An 18,982-nucleotide genomic window follows, 5' to 3' on the forward strand; every position below is an offset into this window, starting at 1 on the left:
GATGGATAGAACTTAAAGTGTAGAAGAGAACGGGGTGTACTGTACTAAGCCCATCAGATGGAGGAGAGATATTACACAGACAAACACATGATGTGCCTCGCTAGACTCCAGCAGGTCTGTATATGAGTCAGTTAGGTTTACACCTTCACTATGTGACAACTTCTGTTACCCCTTCGGATGGGAGACACGTGCACACACTCACCGCTCTCAAACCCTCACCACCCTCACACACACACATACACACAGGGCCAGACAGAAAGCACTCAGAGGGCACCTGTCTAGCAGCTCCTCCTGTTGTCATGGAAACAAACATTGAGTCAGCGCTCCTTGTCTAGAGCAGTGGTGGGCAACTTCAGTCCTCCAGGGCCTGATTGGTGTCACACTTTTTCTCCATCCCAGCAAACACAGCTGATTAATCAAATTGCATTCTAAATTGAAGATCATGATTCAGTGATTATTGGACTCAGGTGTGTTAGCTGGGGCAAAACTGTGACACCAATCAGACCCTTGAGGACTGGAATTGCCCACCCCTGCTCTAGAGCCTTCCTGTATACACACACATAAATATTACCTAATGTCCCCTTGTTTGATTTAAAAGTGTATTCAATGAAATCAATTTAAATTACCATATTGCACTCACACTCACTTACAGTGGCAAGAAAAAGTATGTGAACCCTTTGGAATTACCTGGATTTCTCCATAAATTGGTCATCAAATTTGATATAATCTTCATCTAAGTCACAACAATAGACAAACAGTGTGCTTAAACTAATAACATAAAAAGAATTGTATTTTCTTTAAACATTCACAGTGTAGGTTGGAAAAAGTATGTGAGCCCCTAGGCCAGGGCTGTCCAACCCTCTTCCTGGAGATCTACTGTCCTGTAGGTTTTCAGTCCAACCCTAATTTAGCGTATCTGATTCAGCTAGTTAAGGTCTTGTTTGGCAGCAAATAAGTAGAATCTCAACTTTCTCCAGGAAGAGGGTTGGGCAGCTCTGCCCTAGGCTAATGACTTCTCCAAAAGCTAATTGGAGTCAGCTAACCTGGAGTTCAATCAATAAGACAAGATTGGAGATGTTAGTTAGAGCTGCCTTGCCCTATAAAAAACACTCGCAAAATTAGAGTTTACTATTCACAGGAAGCATTGCCTGATGTGAACCATGCCTCAAACAAAAGAGATCTCAGAAGACCTAAGGTTGTTGACTTGCATAAAGCTGGAAAGGGTTACAAAAGTATCTCTAAAAACCTTGATGTTCATCAGTCCACGGTAAGATAAATAGTTTATAAATGGACTGTTGCTACTCCCTAGGAGTGCAAAGATGACTGCAAGAGCACAGTGCAGAATGCTCAATGAGGTTAAAAAGATTAAGAAGAAACCTAGTGTCAGCTAAAGACTTACAGAAATCTCTGGAACATGTTAACATCTCTGTTGACGAGTCTACGATACGTAAAACACTAAACAAGAATGATGTTCATGGGAGGACACCGGAAGAAGCCACTGCTGTCAAAAAAACCCATTGCTGCACATCTGAAGTTTGCAAAAGTGCACCTGGATGAAAATATTCTGTGGACAGATGAAACTAAAGTTGAGTTGTTTGGAAGGAACACACAACATTGTGTGCAGAAAAAACAGCACAGCACAGCACACCAACATCAAAACCTCATCCCAACTGTAAAGTATGGTGGAGGGAGCATCATGGTTTGGGGCTGCCTCAGGGCCTGGACAGCATGCTATCATCGACGGAAGAATGAATTCCCAAGTTTATCAAGACATTTTGCAGGAGAATGTTAGGCTATCTGTCCGACAATTGAAGCTTAACAGAAGTTGAGTGATGCAACAGGACAACAACCCAAAATACAGAAGTAAATCAACAACAGAATGGCTTCAACAGAAGAAAATACGACTTCTGGAGTGGCCCAGTCAGAGTCCTGACCTCAAACCAATTTGAGATGCTGTGGCATGACCTCAAGAGAGCAGTTCACACCAGACATCCCAAGAATACTCCTGAACTGAAACAGTTTTGTAAAGAGGAATCGTCCAAAATTCCTCCTGACCATTGTGCAGGTCTGATCCGCAACTACAGAAAACGTTTGGTTCAGGTTATTGCTGCCAAAGTAGGGTCAACCAGTTATTAAAACCTCTTCGGGCTAGGGGGCAGTATTTTCACATTCGGATGAAAGCGTGCCCAGAGTAAACTGCCTGCTACTCAAGACCAGAAGCTAGGATATGCATATTATTAGTAGATTTGGATAGAAAACACTCTGTTTCTAAAACTGTTTGAATGATGTCTGTGAGTATAACATAACTTATTTGGCAGGCGAAACCCCAAGGACAAACCCTCCAGGGAAAAAAAACCCATTGAGGTCACTTTTCAATGAGAATCTAGAATTCTAAGGCAGTTGCTTGCCGTTCTTATCGCTTCCACTAGATGTCAACAGTCTTTAGAAATTGGTTGATGTTTTTCCTTTGTGTAATGAAGAAGTAGGGCTGTCCAGAACGAGGGTCGATTGAAGTGTACTGTTTGTTAGAGGTGCGTGACCTGAACACGCTCCACTTTGTTTTCCTCTGGTATTGATCACAGTTTATCCCGTCCTAAATTTGATTGATTATTTACGTTAAATACCTGAAGTTGTATTAGGAAAGTTGTTTGGACAAAGATTACAGGTAATTTATGAGATATTTTGTAGTCCTGTTGCGCGATTTGGAACCAGTGTTTTTCTGGATCAAATGTGCCAAATTGACATTTTGGATATATAACGATGGAATTAATCGAACAAAAGGACCATTTGTGATGTTTATGGGACATATTGAAGTGTCAACAAAATAAGCTCGTCAAAGGTAAGGCATGAATTATATCTTTATTTCTGAGTTTCGTGTCGCGCCTGGCGGGTTGAAATATGATTGTTTGTTTGATGGGGTGCTATCCTCAGATAATAGCATGGTTTGCTTTCACTGTAAAGCCTTTTTGAAATCTGACATGTTGGCTGGATTCACAACAAGTGTAGATTTAATTTGGGGTATTGCATGTGTGATTTCATGAAGGTTTAATATTTATAGTAATTTGAAGTGTACTGTTTGTTAGAGGTGCGTGACCTGAACACGCACCTCTATTTATAGTAATTTGAATTTGGCGCTCTGCCATTTCACCGGATGTTGTCGTGGGGTTCCGTTAGCGGAACGTCTAGCTGTAACAGGTTTAAATCCAAGGGTTCACATACTTTCCCCACGGCGTGTTCAATAAAGACATGAAAATGTGTAATTAGTTTAAGCAGACTGTTTGTCTATTGTTGTGACCTAGGTGAAGATCAAATTTAATGACCAATTTATGCAGAAATCCAGGTATTTCCAAAGGGTTCCAATACTTTTTCTTGCCACTGTATATGTCTATAGCAAAACACACATATACCTACCCACAGACTTGTCCGATTTACAGGGTCTCTGTTGCCACAGGAAAATCCAGCTGGCCACAGGGGAATATCTCAGGAAATGTCAACAGGAGATGTACTATGGTATATGACCAGACACCTGTGCACATGCTCTGTTCTTTACTACTGAGTTACTTTCACACCTCCTCACCACCCAAGAGAAAGGGATGACTCAAGCTATAGCTGGACTCATCCTGGGCCCATTTTCTCGTTCTTGCTCTTTTTTTTTCTCTATGATTCTCCCTCAGCCTCTCTCTCCCCCTTCCCTCTGTCTACTTTGACTGACATGCCCACCTGCATTGCTCCCTCTACATCTATCCCACCCATCTCCACCTCTTCTCCTCTACCTCTTAATGGTTTTGCTCTCTCCTCTCAGAAGTACATTTAGTGATTACATTACAGGATTCTGAGCAGTGATTTTCCTTGGAAATGCATAATGTTGACATGAACTATAATTAACCCTTAAATGAGCTATGCAGGCGGGTAATGTGCTTAATGGTCAAAATATTAAAGAAAAGATTCTGACAGCAGAACTCTCTACTAATGACATCCTCTTCAAAGAGAGAAGAGAGAGTTAATATAGAGCAGGAGGTTGGGAAGGAGACAGGCGCTGCATCTCAAGTCTAATCTCCTCCTCGTTTGTGTGGGTGAAGAAGGTTCTAGTCCCTGAGTGCCAGTGATCACATGTAGCCGCGCTGTTTATACCACAGGCATAGCCTACTCACGCACAATATACACACACTGCCCCAGCCTCCAGCACCATCCACGGGCATTGGATATATCAGCCTGGGAGAACACACAGACATACCCACAGACAGAGGGAGTGTTTTCTTTTACAGTGGATTCCCAGCTCTCAGACAGAAGCAGAGCTGGAATGTAGAATGGTCAAAAACTCCAGGCTGTTAACTTCATTCCTGGGAGCTCAAGTAAACCAATGAGTGGATCGATTTAATGGATTGAATAAATTGATAACTGAAATCAATCGACTCCTCAGTGCAACAAATTATTGGGGGTACGACCGATTGATGGGCGAGTCCACCGTGGCTGACAGTCTGCATTGAACAGTCCACTGGTAAAATACTCAGCTGTCGCGCAGAGGAGCAGCGAAGAACAGTCAGTGAAGTCCAGAGACAGTCACTCGGACAAGGTAAGACGGTACTGGACCCACCTACGGACTAACTTACTGAAAGTAGGCATAGTTATAGACTCTCTGACTATTTCAGTTTATAGACAGTCATTTTTTTTTCACTGCAGGACTGGCCGCTGTAGTCTATGTACGCAGTATTTCTGTGAATTTTTACATTGGAAGTGGAAATAAAGTGACGAGGGTCTATTTAATTGAACATCACACACCGCATAACTACGGTATGTGAGTTGGAGTCATTGATTGATTGGCAGTAAAACGTTTATATTTTTTCCAGGTTAACGTCAGAGCGTTCTTCTGTTTGGTCACCGGCTATTTCAAGTTAAAATTAGCTTTCTGGTCTTAATTTAAGGTTCGATTTGGGCATAAGGTTAGCAGTGTGGTTAAGGTTAAACCATTTTAGAAATAGGCGGGGTTTGGCCATAATTAAGACTTTGTGGCTTTTGTAGGCTAACTAGTGGCGACCGCTATTTCAGACCCGTCAGCGGTTGAACTCTGACCGCACATGATAAAGACCGTAGAGGGATACCAGGGCAGGAGAGGGATATGTTCGTCTGATCTGCCGATGTTCTGCTGAAAATTATCACTGGTAGGAAACGTTTAATTTCGTCCCTCATCCAGTGTTTTTTATCCGCAGCGCCGGCTACTGCCAGTTTCCACGGCTGTCATAGGCTAATTAAAGCCTATTAAAGGCTGTGTTGCGCCTCTGCATTTGCCAATCGATAGGTTCGATTCACACACAGAGAGAGAGAGAGTTGTTATTGTCTCTGGTGGAACTGCAACTGCTCGTGAAATTCGGCTCTAAAGCAAAGCTAGTGACCTGTGCCGTTTCTGTGTCTCGTTCTACGGTAGAGATTCACAGCGGTGTGGGCAGGTTATTTTGGCTACATGAAAAACCGAAACAGTAAAGCACCTAAATAACAACCATACACAGGCCTATAGTCTACCATATGTTGTAGTTTATTCAACGAAGCTCGCAAGGAATGTATGTAAGAGACTTTCTACTACACTGACAGACGCATGGTCAGTGTCATTCAACAGCTCTGCAGTTTCATGAGGCTATAGCATGTAACCCCACTCACGCTGCGTGCATGTGTGTGTATACCTGTTGTGCTTGAGTGTGTAGTGCCAGATGGAAGGAAATTCCTCACATGCACAAACTTTGAGCTTTTACTACACTGCCATGGCAACACAACCATACCACATTACTATAGCCACATGGCAAGTTCCACAAATATATCTAATCTGCCATGGGGAAAATACTTATATTCATTAGGATACTCCCCTATTTACTCATAGGTGTGGGTGTCTCACCAGAGAGCCAGGTGTGAGAGGTTGTTGCCATGGGGAAGGACTACTATAAAACCCTGGGCATCCCTAACCCAGTAACCTTCCTCACACTCTTCTTCTACCTCCAGAGTCCGGGGTGAGAAGTCGTTGCCATGGGGAAGGACTACTATAAGATGCTGGGTATTCCTAAGGGTTCTAACGAGGAGGAGATAAAGAAGGCATATCGCCGCATGGCGCTGAAGTTCCACCCAGACAAGAACACAGATGCTAATGCAGAGGATAAGTTTAAAGAGATCGCTGAGGCCTATGAAGTTCTGAGTGACCCCAAGAAGAGGGTTATCTACGACCAGCTAGGAGAGGAGGGTAAGAGAGAGGCTCACTATTTTGAGTGTGGTTGGTGTGATTTCTAAGTGTCATGAAGTCTTCTATCTTTCTCTGTGTGTGTGTGTGTCATTGTGTGAGCGAGAACACTGAGCAGACTCTTTTCCTTATTTATCGGTCCCCCCTACCTCACCCTTCTGCCTCTACTGTCTAACTGTTCTCTCCTGTCTGACCGGCTCTTTCTACAGTGTGTTTCCATCTCTCAGATAGGCCTGAATCCATGAGGTGGCAGAGATAAGAATGACAATGAGGTGGTGTGTGTGTTAAGCTGCGGGTAGTCTTATCAGTTTCGGTAGCAGCAAATCTTTTGCTAGACCACTGCCCCCCTGTAACTGTTGTAAAAAAACAAAACAATTCTACAGAGGAGGAATTAGGCTACATCTCCATCTGGGTGGGTGTGTGTGGGGTGAGTGTGTACTCACAGCCCTGTCTCTCTCCCTCTGTCAGGTCTGAAGGCGGGGGGCAGTAGTGGTCAGTCTGGGGTTCCTGGTGGGTCATACCACTACACCTTCCATGGGGACCCCCACGCCACCTTCGCATCCTTCTTTGGCGGCTCCAACCCCTTCGACATGTTCTTCGGACCGCACCGCAACCACCATAACCGCTCCAACGGCTTCCACTCCAAGGTCCACAACCACCACAATGATCATGACATGGAAACCGACTTGGATGAGGATGACCCCTTTGCCTCTTTCACACACTTCGGCTTCCCCGGGGGGGTCAACGGCTTCCCTGGCCATGGCGGGGGCAGGAGGAGGGGAGTGAAGTCAGAACGTCTGGCGGGTTCCAGGAGGCAGCAGGACCCCCCGGTGATCCATGAGCTGAAGGTGTCTCTGGAGGAGATCTTCCATGGTTGCACCAAGCGGATGAAGATCACCAGGAGGAGGCTGAACCCCGATGGCAGGAGCAGCCGGACGGAGGATAAGATCCTGAACATCGTGATAAAAAGGGGATGGAAGGAGGGCACCAAGATCACCTTCCCTAAGGAGGGGGACGAGACACCAGAGAACATTCCAGCAGACATCGCCTTTGTGCTCAAAGACAAAGGACATGCCCACTTTAGGAGGGACAGCTCCAATATCATCTACACCTGCAATATCAGTCTGAAGGAGGTAGGATCTGTCTGTTGCTCTGTCTGCCTGTCACTGTCTTTCTTTCTTGATTTCTCACACAGCCTATCTCCACAAATACCTTCACAGAAAACTGGCTGCCTGTGGCATTGCTTTGTCCAGGCTACAAAACACTTCTTTTTTTTCTCTCTGCCTCTTTCACTCTCCCTCTATCCACAAATACCTGACAGAACACTCACACAGAACTGGAGGCCTGTGGTATTACCCTGTTCAGACAATAGGACTCACTCTCTTTCTATCTACCTCTAGGTTTTCACAAGGGAACTGTGTGTGTGTGTGTGTGTTAGTATTATTTTAGTAAGTGAGGATGTTCTAATGAAGTGCATCAGAAGTCACATCTCTCAGGCACCTCTAAGAGCAGTACACTGGTGTTCATGTTTCCAACACTAGTTGTTGGGCAGTACCGGGAGATGTCTGTGTGCAGTTACACATCGGTACTGCACCTACAAGGAACTGTTCCTCTGAATATACTACCTAGCTCATCACATCCCTCCAGTCTCTGTGGATTGAGTTGAGCCCTGGCTGGGCAGACTGAGTGCTGTGCAGAATGTATCCCTGGCACTGCAGTGTGAGTGAGCATGGAGGAATGTGTTATCCCTGTGTGACAGGGCCACTCACACTCTACCCTGTCCTGCCTCATATGTCTTCCTTTATGATAGCTTATTTTAATGAGCACAACAGTTGTTATAGTGCTAACTAAGTCATCTGCTGTTTAAACAGACAATAAAGCATTTATACACTTAGACAGCTCTTTCTCTTTTCTCTTTCATACATGCACACACACACACCTACACAGAGAGAGAGCAGGATTGTGTAGTTAAGGTGGTACTCTGACAGACAGTTTATTTAATTAAAGCTCTCCATGTGTGCTCAGCTGTGACCAGCCTGTGAAATGAAACACTCTTTTATAGTTCCAATATAGCTGCCATTCATCTGCTGCCTATATTAATGGGCTGGCTAATAACAGATCCTCGAATGGCGCTTGTTGTGTACATATTAGTTTACACAAGGTGCTCAGATGGGCATGTTAACCAGTAGTCCTTACTTTCTGTCAAACAGTTATCTTAGTGTCACAAACTGCCATAAATATGTTTTAGTTATGAGAGTTAATGCATGCAGTTCAGTTGGTGGAATGTGCAGTGTTAAATTACATAGTTGCTTTTTTCCGGAAATGCACAGATTTAGTATGTTAACTTCGATCCAGGGAAGGAAATAGACCGGAGGGAGGAAGGGGAGTTGTTGGAGGGAGAGCGTATTAGTGAACTGGGTCATCTGAATTAGTATCCAAAGCAAATACAGCTTCCATTTCTACTGCCAGGGAGCTTTGCTTCCATCCAGTAGCTATGGGAGGTATGATTATAGAGTTCTGGCACTGGGCCTCTGTTAATTGGCTTCCTGGGTTTATACACTCTGTTAGCCGTGCTGGTTGGTTTTGGCCTTATGATAGCTTGGTTAGACCCTATGCTAGCTACGCTGGGTAGTTTCAGTCCAGTAGGCTTTTGGTCTAAAAATAACAGGCCCAAAGTTATCACATCTATAGAAGACAGGAATGTCAATGGGGGAGGTGTTGCTGTATTCAGACCTTGACATTTTCTACATTATGTTACATTACAGCCTTATTATAAAAATGATTCAACTTTCTTTTTTTTCTCGTCAACACTCATACCTGTGTTAACGAGAGAATCACTGGCATGATGTCAGCTGGTCCTTTTGTGGCAGGGCTGAAATGCCATGGAAATGTTTTTGGGGGATTCAGTTCATTTGCATGGCAAAGAGGGACTTTGCAATTAATTTCAATTCATCTGATCACTCTTCATAACATTCTGGAGTATATGCATATTGCCATCATGATAACTGAGGCAGCAGACTTTGAAAATTAATATTTGTGTCATTCTCAACTTTTGGCCACAACTGTATAGGCTAGGCCTACTATATATATTTCTAAACTTTCCTAATATTAAGCATGTTACTTCTCTTTATAATAGGGCTCCTGAGTGGCACATTGGTGTAAGGCACTGCATGTCAGTGCAGTGCCTTACACAATAGGACCAGTGTCATCTGGGTTTGTCCCCACAGGAAGCCGTCATTGTAAATAAGAATTTGTTCTTAAAACTTCTTGTAACTAGGGGGCAGTATTTTCATTTTTGGAAAAATAACGTTCCCAGAGTAAACGGGCTATTTTGTCAGGACAAGATGCTAGAATATGGATATAATTGACAGCTTAGGATAGAAAACACTCTAAAGTTTCAAAAACTGTAAAAATATTGTCTGTGAGTATAACAGAACGGATATTGCAGGCGAAAGCCTGAGAAAAATCCAATCCAGAAGTGACTCATGTTTTGAAAGCTCTGCGTTCCGATGCGTCCCTATTGAGCAGTGAATGGGCTATCAACCAGATTCTTTTTTTCTACGTATTCCCCAAGGTGTCTACAGCATTTTGACGTAGTTTCACGCATTTATGTTGAAGAATGAGCGTAAGCGGTCACCTGATGGCTCTGAGTGATTCTTGCGTAAAATACAGAGGTAGCCATTTTTCCCCTTGGTCCTACTGAAAAGCCAACTGTCCCAGTTGATATATTATCGAATAGATATTTGAAAAACACATTGAGGATTGATTATAAACAACGTTTGCCATGTTTCTGTCGATATTATGGAGCTAATTTGGAATATTTTTCGCGTTTTCGTGACTGCAATTTCCGGCTGATTTCTCAGCCAAACCTGAAGAACAAACGGAGCTATTTTGCCTACAAAAATAATATTTTTGGAAAAAAGGAACATTTGCTATCTAACTGGGAGTCTCGTGAGTGAAAACATCCGAAGCTCATCAAAGGTAAACTATTTAATTTGATTGCTTTTCTGATTTTCGTGACCAAGTTGCCTACTGCTAGCTGGACATAATGCTATGCTGGGCTATCAATAAACTTACACAAATGCTTGTCTTGCGTTGGCTGTAAAGCATATTTTCTAAATCTGAGATGACAGGGTGATTAACAAAAGGCTAAGCTGTGTTTCAGTATATTTCACTTGTGATTTCATGAATAGGAATATTTTCTAGTAATATTTATGTCCGTTGCGTTATGCTAATTAGTGTCAGATGATGACAACGATCCCGGACACGGGATGGGTAGTTACAACAGAAAATAAAAATATCAGGTTTCTTTAGACCTGTCTAAAATAAATAATGGATTTATTGTGATGGTGTAGGCTATATTATATGGATTTGAGACTTTTTCAAAAGTAGCTGTTCCAAAGATCTGCATATGGCTTGTATGCTTTACGTGTAAGCCAGCAGATGCTAAATGTGTTCGTTACCAAGCGTCTCTTCACGGGCCCCAAGTCCAGAACAGACTCTGGGAAACGCACAGTATTACATAGATAGAACCATGACTATATGAACTCTCTTCCACATCAAGTACCGTAATTCAAGCGAGCTGAGCAGTAAAATCAGGTTTTTAAAAAACTGATGAAACATCACGATGTTGACTGTGAAGAGACACACACATGCACTCCACCAGGCCCTCAGCGTCTGCTCTGGAGTGTGAAGTCACGTGCCCTGCTGGTCAGGTATCCACCAAAAGCCCTGGTGTGCCCTAGAAAGACCCCCCCCCCAATTTTGGGGGATGCCTGTTTTGGGTTCTAAAATATGTTTTATTATGATCAAGTTTGATACCCACATTTAATTATTTTAAAGTGTGTTACAAATTGAGAATTAATTAAATAGTGATCCATTGACCACTACATTTGTCTTCACGCAGGACCATGTGCTGATAATAACTAGGGCTGGCAGGCTACGAGGAGGCTCTCTTAGGATGAAAATGACTTCATTAACCATGATCCTTTGGCCACTTTCACAATTATCCCTAGTGATTTTATTTGGTGCCATTCAGCCCCATTCAGCAATATGGCGCCCTTCAAAATTAAATACTTCCGGCTTTTTGCGCCATCGGGAGTTTTCCATAGGAATACATGGATGACATCAGCACTCACAATCTACTGTTTTTTCCATTTATGTTTCGTGGTTTTACTTTAGCACGTATAACTCGTTAGCATGTAGGGCGCACCGATTGGTGTCAACTCGTTAGTCGGTATGTGTTACACGTGCTGGTTGCCATCTCGTCAGTGGGAAGGTGTTTCACTGGTGCTGGCCCAGTGCTCCAGTTGTCTTGATAGATGCAGAGGGTTAACACCATAAATTGGCGCTCCCTATTTTGATTTCTAGACAAACCGTCCTTTCCCTGATTTTGTTTTGCTTCCAGGCTTTAAGTTTGGTGTGTTTCTTTTGTTTGCCTTTTAGTGGGCGCTCAAGGTGGTTGTATTTTTTAGGTCCCAGTTGTTGTTGCTATGCAACTTTCAGTGGACACCCCCATGAGTGTCTTTTAGAACCTCTTCTAAAACCCCACCTGCTAAGCTGCTAGCCATCAAGCTAACGAAGTTAGTCCCAGATGAGTTTTGCAATGGAGCCCTCCCTCTGTGTTGAAGTAAATGAATGGTTACAGTGCTGTGGGAGCTGTATCTACTGCGCTTTGTTTTGGGACAAACTGGATCACCCAGAGTTCCAATGTAGCAATTGTTTGCTTGACGAGGATTATAGGCTTGAAATGGCTTCCTTGATCATGCAGGTTGCCAGCCTAGGTAAGAAACTGGGGAAAACGACGAGTTGAATGTTTACCTTTTCTACGCCGGTGGCTCCGCGCTTGTTGGATGCATCTTCGCCTTGTCGTTTATCGTTATCAGACTGGCCGGTGTTCGCCAGCGGAGCCATTTCTTGCCTCTTCTCTCCCATCTGATAGCGGAGTCGAAGGAGGACAGCAAGAGGTGGCAATCAACGATGGATGGTCGCATGACACGTGCAGTGGAAGCCAAAGACAGCAGTCTCCCGCAAAGCAGGCTGTACTCCCAGGCTGTACTCCCAAAGAGAGGACCGGAGTGGATACAAACAACAAATAGTTTCGCCGCCCTGGACATCAACTTTCCATCCCTGCTCTGAATCGAGCGGGGCTTCTCCATCTGTCGGAGGCCTGCACTGGGAGCTACGGGCTCAAGTTATCCTGCCTGTCGCCCATCCTTAAAGGGTTCTCTGACTCCTATGAAGTGTGAGAGTGTGCGGATTTCCTTGTGATTTTGAGCAGATCCATGGTAAGAAATGTGACAGTTTCTGGTGCAAAAACAATGTCCTATCCCGGAGCTTGAGTAAATTACATTACTAAACTGCTTCTAAATGTACTACGTGGAAATATCCATGCTATCATAGTCCATGTACATTTTAATGACACTATGAAGGGCAGCTCTGAACAGTTGAAACTGGATTTTAAAGAGCTAATTGACTCTCTGCTAGACACTAATAAAATACCCATCGTATATGGCCCTCTGCCCTCTGAATCGTGGCATTGGACGCTTTAGCTTCACAACTGGCTACGTGATTATTGCAGCTCAATGGGTGTAACTTTTGTTGACAAATGTAATACCTTTTGGAAACAAAACACGTTATATAAGGAGGATGGGATCCACCCAAATCATTTGGGTTCCGGGATCCTTTCACAGCAATAAGGCTGCGTTGAGACAATTACTTATCAGAAGGCCTAGCTCAGTTAAACCCTACCATTGTGTCATTGAGTTGTCATAATGCTTCAGCAAATGTACATTATACCAGGGGCTTTGGTAGGCAATGTAAGTAACCTAATTTATGTCCCTCCAACTGCAGCTATTGTATGTAGTTATCATGTGCTTACAGTATGAACCAGATTTTTTTTAAAGTCAAAGTATTTGGTTTTTAATAGATTTAAGTATCAAAAGTAAAAGTGTGAATCATTTAAAATACCTTATAATAAGCACACCAGATGGCACTATTTCCTTGTTGTTTTAAGTGTATGGATAGCCAGGGGCACGCCAACACTGACATCATTTACAAACAAAAGCTTTTGTCTTTAGTGAGTACGCCTGATCAGCGGAATTAGGGATGACCAGGCATGTTCTCTTGATAAGTGAGAAAATGGTCAAATTCATAGTCTTGCTAAGCGTTTTAAAATGTTTTGAGTAAAAAGTTGATTTTCTTTTGGAATGTAGTGAAGTAAAAGTTGTCAAATATGAATAGTAAAATAAATTACAGATACCCCCAAAAACTACTTAAGTAGTACTTTCAAGTATTTTTACACAAGTACTTTACACCACTGCTTCTCCATATGACTGTTCTGTATCTTTGTTACAGGAGCCAGTGGCCTTGCCCTGTAACTGCAGGGTTCAAGCCCTGTTCTCTCTCCGGCTGTTCTCTCTAAATCAGGACAGTTTGACATTCGGTGTCAGTGTGGAGAACAGGAAGGAAACACACACGACACCCCATCCACACTTAGCAGGCGATCGCTAACTCTAGCTGCAGAGCTTTAAGAGGAACTTGACTTCTGATATTACAGAGAGATATGCTCTATGCATTGGCTTAGACAACATATGCATGTGATAACGCTTAGTGATAACAGTTTTTGGATGCCTTATATTGGGTGCTGGGGGGGGGGTTGAGGTCGTGGGTATGGTAAACACTGAATGGGGCAGCTGTGAAATGGGACTGACACCTGATTGGCCAACTTGTAAGTACTAAACTGGAACACGCAATTAAATAGTATCATGTTATTAAATTGGGACTGAAATTGTAGGCCTACTGCACTTAATCAGAGTTCGCACTTAGGAGTGGACTACATTATTTTGGTGCTCCCTTGTCTGAGCTGAGGGTTATATAATTAAACTGGCCTTGGGTTAGCTGTCTGTGTGCCTCCAGCATCATGGCAACCTGTCTAGGTTAGGGTTGGAGTTAGTATGGTGTGCTGCCTGCTCTGGGTAGCAGTTGCTGGTCTAGGATCAGTTTAATGTTACTCTTACTCAATTTTAAGCTTGACAATTAGGGTGCAAAACTTACCTTATATCAGTGGCTATGGGACACTTCATCCTACTACTTTGGCTGCTCAGGTTTCATTCTATTTCTCACTGCTCTCCCTGCATTCAATAGGCACTGTGATAAGGAGAAGAGACTGTGTCCCAGCCCCTCTGACAAACCGTCCAACTATTTATGACCTCAGCTGATTCCTGTCTTCATTAGCTCACAAAATGAGACCACTCTCTAAAATTAGCCTCCTGTGCACTCTATAACCTACCAACCCTATACAGGAACCACACACCTGGAAAGACTGGGAAACTTGTTTTAGTGTCAGAGAGGGAGTGATCAATTGTAGCTGATGTCATTCTGTTTCACTCTGAGTGCCAAATCATGCTATCTAATGTTTTCTAGACTGCTGAACTAGAACATATACTAGTGTTCTACGTCCATAGCTCCTGAAACACGTTATCACCTATCCTTAATCACTGAATTAACTAACAGCCGATTACTTTGTTTTTCATATCAAGTGTGAATAGAACATATGTACAACACCTTGATTTCCCAGAGGAACGGATTGAAGAACACTGTTGTAACGAACCAGTCATATAGTGAACATGTTTGAGTCGTATGATACAATGGTAAACCCTCTCATATCCCCCTCCCCCAGGCGCTGTGTGGCTGTACGGTGAACATTCCCACCCTAGATAACCGCGTCATCCCGCTACCCTGCCATGATGTCATTAAGCCAGGGACAGTAAAGAGGCTGAGGGGGGAGGGCCTGCCCCTCCCTAAGAGCCCCACCCAGCGTGGCGACCTCGTAGTGGAGTTCACGGTTCGCTTCCCAGACAGGATCCCTCCCCAATCCAGAGAGATCATCAGACAACACCTGCCCCAGTCTTAGGACCACACCTCGCCCACGGACAATTATATTTTGAAGGGAAAGTTTTATTTATTTTCTAGGAATGACTGAAGTGCCAAGAGGAACTGCAGTGTAAGGTTGTTTTTAATTTTTTTTTTATCTTTCTGCCCAAGCACACACACGGACATGGCGGAGTGATACGGAGGAATGGCTCGGCTCAGCGCAGCTTCGGCTTTTACCAGAACTTTTCTTAATGCTCTTTTTTTCCCTACAGATTTATCAAGGGTTTTATACATCCCCCTGCCTTTCCTCCTCTTCTTATGGATGGGATGACAGGAACACTTTATTTGAAAGGGAGAAGATTGTCTAGGATTTTCCAGAGGAAAGTTGAAAGTGGATTATTTTGTTTATCTACACCAAACCAGCAGCTTCAGTCTGTGCTCCCCTATTTTACCCCAATAATCTGTTTCAAATGTTTAATAAAGCATCATGTGTGAACTGTGTAGGTTATCTGCTGGACAAGGCCACTGCTACGACAGCAGCTACTACCCCCACCTCCTCCCAGTGCCTAACCAGTAACATAGTTTGGCAAGCATGTCTTCAGATTTGGATTTGTTGGTTTTAACATGGTGTAGTTTTTTGTATCTATGTCTGGTGCAGCCCAGCTGTGTGTAATCCACTATGGGTCATCATATTGGTACCTCAGGACGTTCATCTATAGGTCCTGTGGTGTCTGTCTGAGGGAATGACTGAGTCTTTAATAACTGCCTTTAAGCTCTCCACAACTCACTGAGGGACTGGTAAGTGCCTTAACCTGAAGACACACACACGGCTCCCCCATTCCTACAGAAACCATATGGACCTGTCAAGTACCAGGATTCATACTCAATAACTATTGTAATGGCTGCTGGTGTCCACAGGATGAACAGAGAATATTATCATTTCTATGAACCTTTATAATAGGTTTTGTAAATGACTGTTCTGCTGTGGGTCGTATACTGGGAGTGGCACTGTTTGCAGTGCTTAATAAGGTCATGGGGTGAAATACATTCTGGTTTTGGGTGGCAGTAGGGTTTATATTTAGGAGCAGAAATGCCGCAATATTTTAAAGGTGAAATGAGGTGCTGCTACTCAGTACCAGTGTGTTTCAGCGCTGTGCTGAGGGACCTATCAGTCTGGCACGTAACATGATACATCTATTCAGGACTATCAAATGGAGACCCTGTCCACTTTTTGCCAGCTGTGATATGTGGACATTGAAGGAATCTGTCAGGACAGGTTGATACTGTAGTGGTTGTTCCCTGCCTATAGGTAATGCCAAAAGGTACAGAATGGCAAACATCTGAGGAATTCCATCTTGATCTAATAATGATGCCTGTCAATCAGAGAAGCTGCAGGGTCTCTGGGCTAAAGTAGGAAGTGAGCATTGGCATGGTGCTGTGAATGTGGTTTTTTCACAACTTCTGTACTTTTGACAAAGTTTTATGTAAATTGAATGTTATGATGACAACCAATAAACCAAATACTGAGCAGTGTATTGGCCCTGTGTGTATATGTGTAGCCTAACCCCACTCTTCTGCTTTCACCTATCCATCCCTCCTGGCTCTGGTTACTTCAAGGACTGAAGGGAGGGATGACCAAATGCTTTCTTTTTGTCCAATGATCTCACAGATTTGCATACATCAGAACACCGGATCAGTTGGAGTGGGACAATATCAAGGATTAGTAGCAAATACATTTCACGCTAATATTGAATTCTGGATAATTTAGTATGGTGTGTATTACAGTTGAAGTCGAAAGTTTACATACTCAGGTTGGAGTCATTAACTTGTTTTTCAACCACTCAAACTATAGTTTTGGCAAGTCGGTGAGGACATCTACTTTGTGTATGACAAGTTATTTTTCCAACAATTGTTTACAGACAGATTAATTCACCTATAATTCACTGTATCACAATTCCAGTGGGTCAGAAGTTTACATACACTAAGCCTTTAAACAGCTTGGAAAATTCCAGAAAATGTCATGGCTTTAGAAGCTTCTGATAGGCTAATTGACATAATTTGAGCCAATTGGAGGTGTACCTGTGGATGTATTTCAAGGCCTACCTTCAAACTCAGTGCCTCTTTGCTTGACATCATGGGAAAATCAAGATAAATCAGCCAAGACCTCCCAAAAAATTGTAGACCTCCACAAGTCTGGTTCATCCTTGGGAGCAATTTCCAAATGCCTGAAGGTACCACGTTCATCTGTATAAAGACCATGGGACCACGCAGCCGCCATACCGCTCAGGAACGAGACGCGTTCTGTCTCCTAGAGATGAACGTACTTTGGCATGAAAAGTGCAAATCAATCCCAAAACAGCAAAGGACCTTGTGAAGATGCTGGAGGAAACGGGTACAAAAGTATTTAGATCCACAGTAAAAACGAGTCCTATATCGTTCAGCAAGGAAAAAGCCACTGCTCCAAAACCGGCATAAAAAAGCCAGACTACGGTTTGCAACTGCACAGGGCGACAAATATTGTACTTTGAGAAATGTCTTCTGGTCTGATGAAACAAAAATAGAACTGTTTGGCCATAATGACCATCGTTATGTTTGGAGAAAAAAGGGGGAGGCTTGCAAGCAGAACACCATCCCAACCGTGAAGCACGGGGGTGGCAGCATCATGTTGTGGGGGTGCTTTGCTCCAGGAGGGACTGGTGCACTTCACAAAATAGATGGCATCATGAGGCAGGAAAATTATGTGGATATATTGAAGCATCTCAAGACATCAGTCAGGATGTTAAAGCTTGGTCGCAAATGGGTCTTCCAAATAGACAATGACCCCAAGCATACTTCCAAAGTTGTGGCAAAATGGCTTAAGGACAACAAAGTCAAGGTATTGGAGTGGCCATCACAAAGCCCTGACCTCAATCCTACAGAAAGTTTGTGGGCAGAACTGAAAAAGTGTGTGTCGAGCAAGGAGGCCTACAAACCTGACTCAGTTACACCAGCTCTGTCAGGAGGAATGGGCCAAAATTCACCCAACTTATTGTGGAAAGCTTGTGGAAGGCTACCTGAAACATTTGACCCAAGTTAAACAATTTAAAGGCAATGCTACCAAATACTAATTGAGTGTATGTAAACTTCTGACCCACTGGGAATGTGATGAAATTAATAAAAGCTGAAATAAATAATTCTCTCTATTATTATTCTGACATTTCACATTCATAAAATGAGGTGGTGATCCTAACTGACCTAAGACAGGGAATTTTTACGAGGATTAAATGTCAGGAATTGTCAAGAACTGAGTTGAAATGTATTTGGCGAAGGTGTATGTAAACGTCCGACTTCAACTGTACGTTGAATCTCACGAAGGGAACAGGAACTGCAGTACAGATGATTGTTCTGTAATCAAATTTAGAGACTAGGCTTAGTAATTCCAGTCAGGAGTTGTGTAGAAATGAAACAAGTAAATCTGTGTCTAGATGTGTGGTCAGTAGATCTGTGTATTGTATTTATTATGGATCCCCATTAGCTGTTACCAAAGCAGCTACTCTGGGGTCCAGCAAAATTAAGGCAGTTTATACAATTTTAAAACATTACAATACATTCACAGATTTCACAACACACTGTGTGCCCTCAGGCCCCTACTCCACCACATCTCTACATTACTAAATCCATGTCTGTGTATAGTGCGTATGTTATCGTATGCGTGTGTCTGTGCCAATGTTTGTGTTGCTTCACAGTCCCCACTGTTCCATAAGGTGTTTTTTAAAATCTAATTTTACTGCTTGCGTCAGTCACTTGATGTGGTATAGAGTTCCATGTAGTACTGTGTGCCTCCCATAGTCTGTTCAGGACTTGGGGACTGTGAAGACACCTCTTGTGGCATGTCTTGTGGGGTATGCA

The 18,982-nt window shown here is 43.2% G+C and overlaps 1 protein-coding gene across 4 annotated transcripts; it reads left to right on the plus strand.

Annotated features, from left to right (window-relative positions):
- LOC112262807 (dnaJ homolog subfamily B member 5) lies at positions 1-16,627 on the plus strand. Of its 4 annotated transcripts, XM_024438582.2 has the most exons (4): positions 4,669-5,159; positions 5,989-6,223; positions 6,689-7,353; positions 14,901-16,627. In XM_024438582.2, the coding sequence occupies exons 2-4, from the start codon at positions 6,013-6,015 to the stop codon at positions 15,132-15,134; spliced, it is 1,110 nt and encodes a 369-aa protein (XP_024294350.1). In that variant the 5' UTR covers positions 4,669-5,159; positions 5,989-6,012; the 3' UTR covers positions 15,135-16,627. The 4 variants fall into 4 exon arrangements, with proteins under 4 accessions (XP_024294349.1, XP_024294348.1, XP_024294347.1 ...); XM_024438581.2 differs by lacking the exons at positions 4,669-5,159; positions 14,901-16,627 and adding an exon at positions 1-114 and having other exon boundaries at positions 6,689-8,115; XM_024438580.2 differs by lacking the exons at positions 4,669-5,159; positions 14,901-16,627 and adding an exon at positions 3,775-4,573 and having other exon boundaries at positions 6,689-8,115.
- Positions 16,628-18,982: the final 2,355 nt, after the last annotated feature.

This window comes from Oncorhynchus tshawytscha, linkage group LG12 (assembly GCF_018296145.1).
Source record: "Oncorhynchus tshawytscha isolate Ot180627B linkage group LG12, Otsh_v2.0, whole genome shotgun sequence".
In the NCBI taxonomy this organism is placed as follows: domain Eukaryota; kingdom Metazoa; phylum Chordata; class Actinopteri; order Salmoniformes; family Salmonidae; genus Oncorhynchus; species Oncorhynchus tshawytscha.